Below are 11296 nucleotides of genomic sequence, written 5' to 3'. Positions count from 1 at the left end.
TTGAGTTTTACATTCGCGTTTGCCGATTTCGTTTTCCATCTGAGGGATGCTGTAATCTAAGGAAACTTTATATTCGTCAAACTCCCGAGGACGACAAAAGACGTGCGGTAGGAGAGTTATTTTATTGAACGTTAATTTGCAAAAAACACAAATTGTAATGGAAAAACTAGTTAAATTGATCTTGCAACTTGTTAAAAATCAAACCTAAAGTGCGTGAATGCAATAAGTTCTTAACAATCTTGTGTGTAATATGCATATGTTTACGTGTTTGCTGCGCATGACATACATAAATACCAACAAAGTCCCAAAAACTCAGCCTCAAAGGACATTGTGGAACTTTATAAACACCTTTATACACATTAATGTGATACTAAACGTTTTATTTAATTTACGCAGTCAATAAATAAGGAAGGATTCTAGCGAAATTCGTTCAAACTTTGTGTAAATAAATAGAAGATATAGTCAAATGAAGTGGTAAAAGAATGTAACTGTTTTCGAGTACAGCATCAAATTGGTTTCAATGTCTGAAATCGAGTGGGAGTTGTCGATCTTGACCTGGAAAATTGTTGAGTGCAATATACACCTCCAATTTGTTTAAAAATCGTTAAAGCAAAATCGTTGGACTGAAGCAGTGAGACTTAGTGATAGGTAGCCTAGCAATTTTGTTTAAACAAAACATAAAAAATTAAATATAATATATATTTAAGTTACATAATTACCTATGAACAAACTTTTTTAAAATTGTGTTTAATTGTGTGTGAATTGATTATAAAAAGTGCAAGCTACAATTTTTTTAAGTGACACCCACGCAAAGAATAAGTTGGGTTAAGTGTATTGAAATACAGAAAAGCAACATCAGGTGGGCGGGACTTTGAGGTAGTCCTACGCCTCCCCCCACCCACCTTCAAAGTTTTAGCTATACTAGTTATATGAATGAAATATATTCGAGTGGATATTGTTGCTTAAAAAGTTACGCCCTTTGGAAAATGTAATCCTAAAACCGCCTGTGGGAGGTCCATATTGTTATACGCAAGCGCCTAAACCGAAAAACTCTCTTCCTTTCAACAGAATCGGAACGAAAAACCAGCAAGAGGAAGAGCAACAGCAAAAGCGAAAGCACAGCAGCATCTGCTTTGCCAGCAAAAGCAGGAAAGCAGGAAAGCTCGCTACATATTGCTACAAAGTTACGTGCCTATGAGTGGGCGAGTTCGCGTACATGTCTGGCAATGTATTTGACAGCCTTTCCCTTTTGGCCATTGGTATGCTTCGTGTGGCTCTGTAAGTATCAATGCAATTCAACAAGGACCCCCTAAAACTACTCTCCTTCCCGGCTAAGCAAGTCCCATTCACAAGTACCATTCACAGCGCTTTTCTTTTGTGGCTTATCATTTACGAAATGGAGTCTTGATTTTAGAAATAGGAATATTTTGATTAAACGCTGAGGACAGACCCTTGTTCTGGCCAATGTTTTTAGAATTGAGATACAACCTTTTTAAACCCTTATACTTTAACAGGTTTTTGTGTTTTGATTAAACCTAATTTTTTAAGGTTTTTTTTACCTTCTGAAATAGCAACAACAGAAATTAAAAATTAATAATTATAATTACCTGTTTTAAAGTCACATAAAAAATATCTTCTGGAGTCTTCAAAACGTAGAAGAGTATAATTTTACGAATATGTATTTATAAAAATCCATTTCCTTTTATGACGAGCGATGCCAATAAGTAGGCAATAGTAAAGTAGTTTTGTGCAACCACCAAAAAAAAAGGGGAGTCCCAAAAATGTTTTACGGTTTTTGATGGTTAGTTGGTTTGAAACCCAACTAAAAATTTAAATGGCTTCCTGGGACAATAATAGATTTTTGGTCTGCGAGAAATTGTATGAATTAGGTTTTTAAAAATTGTTAAACATTTCCAGTTTAACGAAAATTCGCCTGTTGATTTTAACCAAAAATAAGTAATGTATATACATATGTATAGTTTTGCGCAGCTAAATAGTTTTATTTGGGTAAACCTTTTTAAATAAATATTTTTTGAATTAGCTTTTTTTGCCTCCTTGTTCAATGGTTGAAAAATGTTTAACAAACAATTAAGTTAACGTAATAATTATATTATAATTAATGAATATTTTTTCATTTTTCAGGTTTCGGTCTCGGCGACCTAACGAAATTTGCAGTGAAACGCAACGCACCGCACTATGGAATCCAGCCGACAAACGCACTGGGGCGTTGGGATTGGAATAAGCACGGGGAGCAGCACTCGGATGCCAGGATGCCGGGCCATTTAGAGACAGGGAACGAGTCCCGGGAGGAGCAGCTGTCGGAGGAGCTGAAGCAGTTCGGCGAGAAGCTGCTGCCCGTCTCCAATTATCCGCCTTATCAGAATCACAACGATGATAGCCAGGAGGTCCATCACAGTGGCGAGGGTCGAGTTCACACCATGGAGCCATCGGTGCCGGCGAGGCCAAAAACCTCCGGAGGTTCGAGTGATGCGCCGAAATTCCGAAACATCGGTGGTGCCCAGAAGAGTCGAACGGAGATGTCGGGGATGCGGGAAATCGATCGGATCAGCTCGCGGGGTCGAGACGGCTTCATCGGTGGACCGAGCCACAAACAGAAACCCTTTCGCGTCAATCTGGCTGTCCTAGTGCAAGACGATCCCAGTCAACCGGGCGAGACGTATGCCAACTGCCAGAACTCGAATGAATCCGGCGAGGACTGCCACACCGACGAGGATGCGATGCCGAACTTGCAGCGGGACTGCGAGAAGACCGGGATACACGTGATGTGCCCGCGAACCTTTCGCTGCATCAGCAAATACTGGCTGTGCGACGGCGACGACGACTGCGGCGATTACTCGGACGAAACGCACTGCGGCGCCAGAACGAACTGCACGGACGATCAGTTCGAGTGCCTCAACGGGTTCTGCATTCCGAGGACCTGGCTGTGCGACGGCGAGAACGACTGCAAGGACTTCTCCGACGAGTCGCACTGCAATCGCACCAGCTGCACGGACGAGCACTTCACCTGCAACGACGGCTACTGCATTTCGCTGGCTTTCCGCTGCGACGGGGAGCAGGATTGCAACGACAACTCGGACGAGCTGAAGTGCGCCGCGGTGATCAACAGCTGTCCCGAGGGCGAGTTCAAGTGCAGGGGTGGCCTGGGTGGTGCCGGTGGCCCCAGTGGCCAGTGCATCCTGAATCGGTTCCGTTGCGACGGCGACAACGATTGCGGCGACTGGAGCGACGAGGAGAACTGCCCTCAGAAGCCGTCGCTCTGCACCTCCAACGAGTACAAGTGCGCCGACGGCACCTGCATCCCGAAGCGCTGGAAGTGCGACAAGGAGCAGGACTGCGACGGCGGCGAGGACGAGAACGACTGCGGCAGCTTGGGATCCGAGCACCCGATGACCTGCGGATCCGACGAGTTCACCTGCAACAACGGGCGATGCATTCTGGTATGTGCCATGGTTTTAGTGGAAATAAAAACAAGACTTCTTTTCCTTTCAATTATAAAACACAAATTGAAACACATTTATTCAAACCTATTCAGAATTTTTCCCTCTTTTGTTTTTAATTATAATGAACTCAGAAATAATAAGCTGCTGATTGCTCGTAAAACAAACAAATAAATAAAATACACTTGATGTTTATTTCTAATTAAATTCCTATTAAAACAAGAAAGAAAGCTAGCTTCGGCAGGCAAAAATATTTATAGGTATAAATAATGGGAAAGAAATTGTTTTTAATTCCACGAGCATGATTTTTAGAACATCAAGTTTTTTAAATACCCTTGAAACGAGAAAAGAATTTCATAAAATTCGGACTACGATATCATATAGCTGCCATAGGAAAGATCGAAAAATCTATATAGCAGTAACGGAAATAAAATGATAAGATCGTTGTTTTTCATCAGACAATCATGATTTTTTGAATAAAGATTTTTCAAATGATTCTTGAATAACGAAGTAAATTTCATCGAAATCGGACAACTAGATCATATTGCTGCCATATAAAAAATAGTCGAAAATATGGAAAATTAATATAAAAATCGTCATAGCTTCGATGTTGTTTAGCCTTTATGTATTTTGTTCGACATATTTAATGACTGCAAGGGTATATAAGCTTCGGCTTGCCGAAGCTAGCTTTCTTTCTTGTTAAAACCAGCTTTTTCAAACCTGCGTTTACCAAGAAAACAAGATCAACAACATGGATGTCCAACTAAGAAGTGACTATTTTTGTTCAAACACAGAAAACCTGGCTTTGCGATGGCTATCCAGACTGCGCAACTGGAGAGGATGAGGTTGAGTGCCACCTACAGTGTGACCTGGGACAGTTTTTGTGCCCCACAAAACAAAACATAACGAATCTTAAGTGAGTTGAGAACCATTCCTTATTCATTTGTGATCCTAAAATGCACAATTACACTATTCCTGGTTTAGGGAAACCATTTGTGGCTTCTTTGCTTCATAAGGTCTACTATGTCTTTATTTATTTCTGTACTTTTTCCAGAATATGTGTTCACCAGAAGCACATTTGCGACGGCCATAACGAGTGCCCTGCTGGCGAGGACGAGGCGGACTGTCCCAAGGAGCGAAAGTGCCCGGAGCCGAGTCCCTGCGAGCAGCTCTGCATCGAAACGAAGGCGGGCCGGAACGAGTGTGCCTGTCGACTGGGTTATGTCATGGACAAGAACAAAGTCAAGTGAGTAAATCCTGCTGCTCCTATATATGCAAGCAATCCTTATTTAGAGTGCGTAACCATTGTCGATCGACAGCTGCACGGACATCGACGAGTGCCAGTACCTGACCAGTCCGGTGTGTTCGCAGAAGTGCCACAACACCTTGGGTTCCTTCAAGTGCTCCTGCGAAACGGGCTACATCCTGCGGCCGGATCTGAGATCCTGCAAGGCGCTCGGCGGCGCCATGACCCTCCTGGTGGCCAATCGCTGGGACATCCGGCGCGTGACCCTCAGCAACAATCGCTACACGGCGATCGTGAAGGGATTGCACAATGCGATCGCTTTGGACTTCCACCATCGCAAGGGACTGATGTTCTGGTCCGACGTCTCCACCGATGTGATCAAGATGGTCTACATGAACGGCACTCGGGTGCGCGACGTCATCAAGTGGGGCTTGGAGTCGCCGGGTGGCATTGCAGTCGACTGGATACACGATCTGCTGTTTTGGACCGATTCGGGAACGCGACGCGTGGAGGTGTCCAATTTCCAGGGTAATCTGCGCACGGTGATTGCCTCGTACGATCTGGACAAGCCGCGAGCGATAGTCGTCCATCCGGGCGAGGCTCTGGCCTTCTGGAGCGACTGGGGTCCCAATCCGAAGATCGAACGCGCCTACATGGACGGCAGCCAGCGGAAAGTAATCATATCAAAGGGGGTCACCTGGCCGAATGGCCTGGCCATCGACTTTCCCAACAGCAAGATCTACTGGGCGGATGCCAAGCAGCATGCCATCGAGTGCTCCAACCTGGATGGCAGCGATCGCACCAAGGTGCTCAGCGACCATCTGCCGCACCCCTTTGCGCTCACCCTCTTCGAGGACACGATGTACTGGACGGACTGGAACACGAAGACAGTTTCCGCAGCGGACAAGATCACGGGCAAGTCCTTTAGGCCCGTCCACGAGAACTTCCACTTTCCCATGGACATACACGCCTATCATCCTGCCCGACAGCCGGAGTACTCGGATCGCTGTCAGAAGGATCGTCGGGGACTTCGTGGAGGTTGCTCGCACCTCTGTTTGCCGAACAAGAATTCCAGGAGATGCGGCTGTCCCATTGGACTTTCGCTGAAGGAGGATGGCAAGACGTGCAAGAGCACCGCGGACAAACTGGTGCTGGTCGCCCGCAGAAAGGACATTCGGCTGAGGCACCTGAAGAACAACCAAGCCGATCCCAACGAGGTGGACATGATAGTGCCCCTGGACAATCTGAAGCACGCCGTGGCGCTGGACTGGTGCAGCGACTCGGACTTCATCTACTGGACGGATGTGGAGCGGAGCACCATCAACAAGGCCCACCTCAATGGCAGCTACCAACAGCGAGTGGTCCACTCCAATCTGGTTTCTCCGGTGGGCTTGGCTCTCGACTGGATAACCGATAAACTGTATTGGACCGATCCCACAACGAATCGCATCGAAGTGGCGACCACCAATGGCAAGATGAGGACGCTGCTCATCTGGGAGAAGCTTTACAAGCCACGGGATATCGTTGTCAACCCGATTGGTTAGTTGATCACCTTTTAGTTGTCGCTTTTGTTAAGTCATGTGTTACGTGTGTCGCGTTTACGAGTTGAAAAGCACTCTTAAGGCGGTGTAGACAATGTAAATTAGATAGAGTCCTGCATGAATCGGAGGTATCCTTTGATACTCCAGAGTTTAAGTGTTCAGGTAGGCTCAGGTTTTCAACTTCACCAGCTTCTCCTGATTTGCTTTTCAAAATGCCCGATTGGTTGCGCAGAAATATCCAAACTTTTACTCACATTTTGAAAAGTAAATGTTCCTTTTGCACATATCAAATAATATAACCTACAAATTCCTTAACTATTATTTCCATTTCTATAACCTAACTAACTTCTTCTGGTTTTCTCATTAAGATGGCTTTATGTTTTGGTCGGATTGGGGCGACGATCCCATGATTGAACGCGCCAATATGGATGGACGTGATCGCATCACTATATCATCGAAAAAACTGATTTTTCCCAATGGCCTGGCAATTGATTATGAGAAAAGCAAACTCTACTTTGTGGATGGTGGCACAAAGACACTGGAGTACATGAACTTCGATGGCAGCAATCGCCAAGTAATCATAAGTAAGTAAATTATTATTAAAGATTATAGGTAAACAATGATTTACCAATTTATTCAAGTTAAATGTACTGCCATTATATTTATTTCCCATTTTGTAACCCTTTAACTCGAATATGATTTATGATTATTATTATTACCTTTCTTCAGATGGTCTTGGTCATCCTTTTGGCCTGGATGTGAACGAGGGCCGTGTCTTCTGGACGGACTGGGACACCCGGTCCGTGATGAGTGCCAACAAGCTGACGGGCAAGGAGACGAACGTGATAATTGCGAACAGCAGCGATCTGATGGACATCCGGGTGTTCCATCGCACCCGCAGGCGCATCTTCAATGCGTGCGAGCGGCTCAACGGCGGCTGCTCCCATCTGTGCCTCCTGAATCCCACCAGCTACACCTGCGCCTGCACCGTGGGCGTCCAGCTGAAGGAGGACAAGCACACCTGCTCCGAGGGACCCACTCAGTACATCCTCTTCGCGCACCGCATCGACATTCGTCAGATATCGCTGGACTTCGATCACCTCATCGATGTGGTGTTGCCCCTTCCGCCGATCTCGAATGCCGTGGCCCTCGATGTGGATAGGAATACGGGCTACATCTACTGGTCGGACACCATTGAGAACGTGATCATGAGCTCCAGTCCGGATGGCCTGCATGTCCACAAGGTCGTTGGCGATAGCTTGGAGAATCCCGATGGCTTGATTGTCGATTCGGTGGGTCGAACTATCTATTGGGCCGATGCGGGTCGTCATACGATTGAAGTGGCGCGACTCGATGGCAGCTACCGCCATGTGATCGCCTACAAGGATCTGGAGTCGCCGCGGGGCTTGGCCCTGGACTACGAGGCGGGTCTGCTGTTTTGGACCGACTGGGGTCACTATCGCAAGATCGAGCGATCCCACTTGGATGGCAACGAGCGGTCGCGCATCGTGACCGCCAATCTTGGCTGGCCAAATGGTCTGTCGCTGGATTTGAAGAGCAAGCGAATCTACTGGGTGGACGCCATGCTCAAGACGATTGACTCGTGCGACTACACGGGTAATCAGCGCAAGTTGATCATGTCCTCCCTGCACCATCCCTATGCACTGGCCCTCTCGGAGGACAGCATCTACTGGACCGACTGGAAGTCGAAGGCCTTGCACATGACTGAACGGCGGAATATCAGCGCCAAGCGGGACATCATCACAAACATCGATGGCCTGATGGACATCAAGGTGATCGATCAGGATCAGCCGATGACCGAGAATGTCTGTGGACGGAATAATGGTGGGTGTTCCCACCTCTGCCTGCGTAATCCATCTGGATTTTCCTGCCAATGTCCGATTGGCCTGAGATTACGTGTGAATAGTACAAAGGAGTGCCAGAATTTGCCAGAGGTAAACATTCTTTTTCTCTTCTTTATTTAAAGAGATTTATTATTAACTTGATAAAACTCTTGAAGGATTATCTTCTCATCGCCTTGCGTTCTGGAATTGGAATGATTTCCCTGAATTCGGGAGATTTCATGGACGTCGTTCTGGCCATAAATGGCGTTCATGGAGCAGTTGTCCTCGATTATCACTACCGCAAAAACCTACTCTTCTTTGCCGATGTTAATCTGGACGTAATTCGACGGGTTAATCTGCTGAATCTCACTGAAAGCAAGGTGATAGTGGGCACCGATGTCCTGACTCCCAACGGAATCGCCGTCGACTGGATCGCAGATAACCTTTATTGGTCCGATACTGATCGCAAGCTAATCGAGGTGTCTCGCCTGGACGGAAGCTCGCGGAAGAGGATCATCGAGGATAATCTGGGTGACGTGAGGTCACTGATTGTGCATCCAAAGAAAGCGTAGGCGCCCCTTAAACACTCTCTGTTTTTACTCAATTTGTATTCTATTTACTGGTTGTACTTTTAGTTACTTGTTTTGGTCTGATTGGAGTTCGCCGGCAAAGATCGAACGCAGCTACTTGGATGGCTCGAACCGCACTGTTCTTATAACATCTGGAATTGGATTCCCCACAGGCCTTACCATCGATTTTAGGTAAGTTTATATATTAGGTTACCTAAATTTCTTAGTTGCAATAGAACAGAAGTTAAACCAGCTCCCTAAATTCATGAACAAATTTAACTAAAGTACTTCCCATAAAAATAAGGAATATCTGTTAGGCATATTTGTTATTTTTTACACACTTTAAGTTCAGTTGTTTCAAAAAGATGTGTATGTACTATCAAATTTAATTCAAAATCTATATACACAGCAATCGGCGATTACTTTGGGCCGACGCCTTGGAGGACAACATTGGTCAAGTAGATTTTAATGGAAAACGCCGTCAGACGATTGTGCCCTATGCTCCTCATCCATTTGGCTTGACAATGGTAAGCTCTAAAATTGCTAATAATAATTGGTAATAGCAAGGCAAAATCAAGAAATATAAAACAGAAAAAAATAGTGGAGCAAAAATTACAATAACTCTACTTTACCTTCAGTTTGAGAGTAGCATATTCTGGACGGATTGGCACAACAAATCGGTGTACCGATCGCAGCGATTGCCACGCACTGGATATGGCAATCCCTTCGAGGTTCGGGACGCACTCAGTGGAGCCCTGGACATCCGAGCTGTTTCGCTGCAACGCCAACCGAAGAGCTGGAACCACTGTGCCCAGGACAATGGCGGGTGCTCGCATCTCTGTCTCTATCGCTCGGCGGACTACGTGTGCGCCTGTCCCGACATCCACGATCCCAAGTGCTCCACGAAGCCCAAGGTGCTGGTGCACTCGAGCCTGGAGACTGATCAAATGCTCGAGTACTCCGACGAGTCCACCGACGATTCCACGCCCACGGATTTGCTGGGCGAATCCAACAACCTGGACGACGACGGCCACACGAAAAAGAGCGACCAAGAAAGAGAGTTCTTCGTCCTCGTGGCTTTGGGCGTGGTCATTGTTATGGTGGTCATCATAATACTTGTTATTTTCAGTAAGTTCATTTGATTACCCTTCCTTCTTTTATATACATATATAATTTAATGGTTTGTTTTTGTTTTGCAGTGCTTGCTTTCAATACAAGCAAGAAGAAAAACAAACGAAACTCCCGCGGTTCCAGTAGATCTGTCCTAACTTTTTCAAATCCAAATTACAATGTTGATGGCACGCCCATGGAGCCAAAAACAAATATTTGGAGGCGATTTAAGTACGAAAAATCGCATGTAAGTTGTGCAATTCATTTGCAAGTCATGAAAGGTGTGAAAATAATTGAACTTATGGGTGTTTAGCAGGATCGTTCGGCGGTTTATGAAGAGCGCAGTTTGACAACGGAGACGGCTTCCTCGAGCCTTTTTGTCCCGACTCCATCGCCGATGGCGTCGCCCTCATCGAAAACAATCCAACTGACAACGCTCTCTACTATCACATAGCTGGCATAATTAGCTGATGGTCAACCTATAGAAGGAAGTCCTTGAATACCATTTGCCGATTAATGCCAAATGTGTGATTCATTTGATTGTAAATGTGGTAGCGAACTGTTTTTAATTTGCTCTTCAAGCCCCGGTAGACAATTCGGTTAATCATTGTTTTGTAAGTGCAACCATGTCCTGTTAAAGCTAAAAACAAAGGGGGGTTTTAAGATGATACAAAATATATTATATAATGTGAGATATTATTCAATTATGTACGTATTCACTAAATTATTTTCCTATTTATTTTTTCCTTTAACATAAGTAATAACTATTAAGTAATTCGGGTGCTTCGACTTTGAAACAAAAAAAAATATCCTACTATTGGGCGTTGTTTTTTGTTTCGTGCTGATCAAAAATTAAAATTACTATAGCATGGTTTACGTTTATCTGATTGCCAATGATAAAATCATTGTTAAGTCCAATCGAAAAACACAGTTGGTGTGGAAGTTTTTGAGAGATTCCCCTTTAAACAAAAAAAAAAAAAAAAAAAAAAACAAAATATAAATGTCGAAAAACTTCCATTTCTGTGCGTCTGTAAGATAAAATTAAAAAAAGCTCTGGCTCTTATTTTATAAGTGCTAGACAGTTGATCTAAGTCTGTATGCCAAAATTGTACAACATAATTAAACGAAGAGATGTCAACATTTTTTTGGGGCCCACGAAAGCAAACATCGTTTGGTTCAGCGGCTCACATGAAATGTTATTAAAATGGTTTAGTTAAAAAATGTTTTTCAAAATATAAAAACCACGGGCTTGGTTCCATTAAGGGCTTCAGCAAAATATCTGGTAACTTAAGTTTTCTATCCGTGTTTGTATATATATTTTTGCTTGCAGATGTATGAACTATTAAATACACAAAAAAGCATTCATATATTTGCTCAACAAAACAATTGGGGCAAATTGATTTTTTGTGTTTTTACTAAAAACTTTATGACTTTGTTTAGTTCGGAATTCCATTGCCAAATTTGTATACAGGATGAAATTATGAAATTATATGCTGACCATCGCATATGAATGGAAATAATTGATAAT

General features: G+C 44.4%; 1 protein-coding gene across 2 annotated transcripts; it reads left to right on the top strand.

The window, feature by feature from the left end:
• Window positions 1-11296, top strand: LOC108094683 (low-density lipoprotein receptor-related protein 4). Of its 2 annotated transcripts, none has more exons than XM_017195404.2 (14): window positions 1-107; window positions 1069-1278; window positions 2143-3458; window positions 4253-4374; window positions 4513-4704; window positions 4778-6243; window positions 6614-6829; window positions 6975-8200; window positions 8266-8657; window positions 8725-8850; window positions 9068-9185; window positions 9297-9786; window positions 9858-10015; window positions 10085-11296. In XM_017195404.2, exons 2-14 carry the CDS (start codon window positions 1227-1229, stop codon window positions 10220-10222), a joined length of 6012 nt encoding a protein of 2003 aa, XP_017050893.1. In that variant the 5' UTR covers window positions 1-107; window positions 1069-1226; the 3' UTR covers window positions 10223-11296. The 2 variants fall into 2 exon arrangements, with proteins under 2 accessions (XP_017050893.1, XP_017050892.1); XM_017195403.2 differs by having other exon boundaries at window positions 10082-11296.

Source organism: Drosophila ficusphila, unplaced genomic scaffold, assembly GCF_018152265.1.
Source record: "Drosophila ficusphila isolate 14025-0441.05 unplaced genomic scaffold, ASM1815226v1 contig_198, whole genome shotgun sequence".
Taxonomy (NCBI): domain Eukaryota; kingdom Metazoa; phylum Arthropoda; class Insecta; order Diptera; family Drosophilidae; genus Drosophila; species Drosophila ficusphila.
Note: the sequence above shows the minus strand (reverse complement) of the source record. Positions and strands in the feature narration are given on the sequence as shown.

Bases quoted from the DNA above. Each gene is read 5' to 3' on its own strand.
- LOC108094683 (XM_017195403.2), top strand. From the start codon at position 1,227: ATGTATTTGACAGCCTTTCCCTTTTGGCCATTGGTATGCTTCGTGTGG. The intron at 8,851-9,067 runs GTAAGTTTATAT...CTATATACACAG, and splicing joins GGCCTTACCATCGATTTTAG to CAATCGGCGATTACTTTGGG. The intron at 9,787-9,857 runs GTAAGTTCATTT...TTTGTTTTGCAG, and splicing joins CATAATACTTGTTATTTTCA to TGCTTGCTTTCAATACAAGC.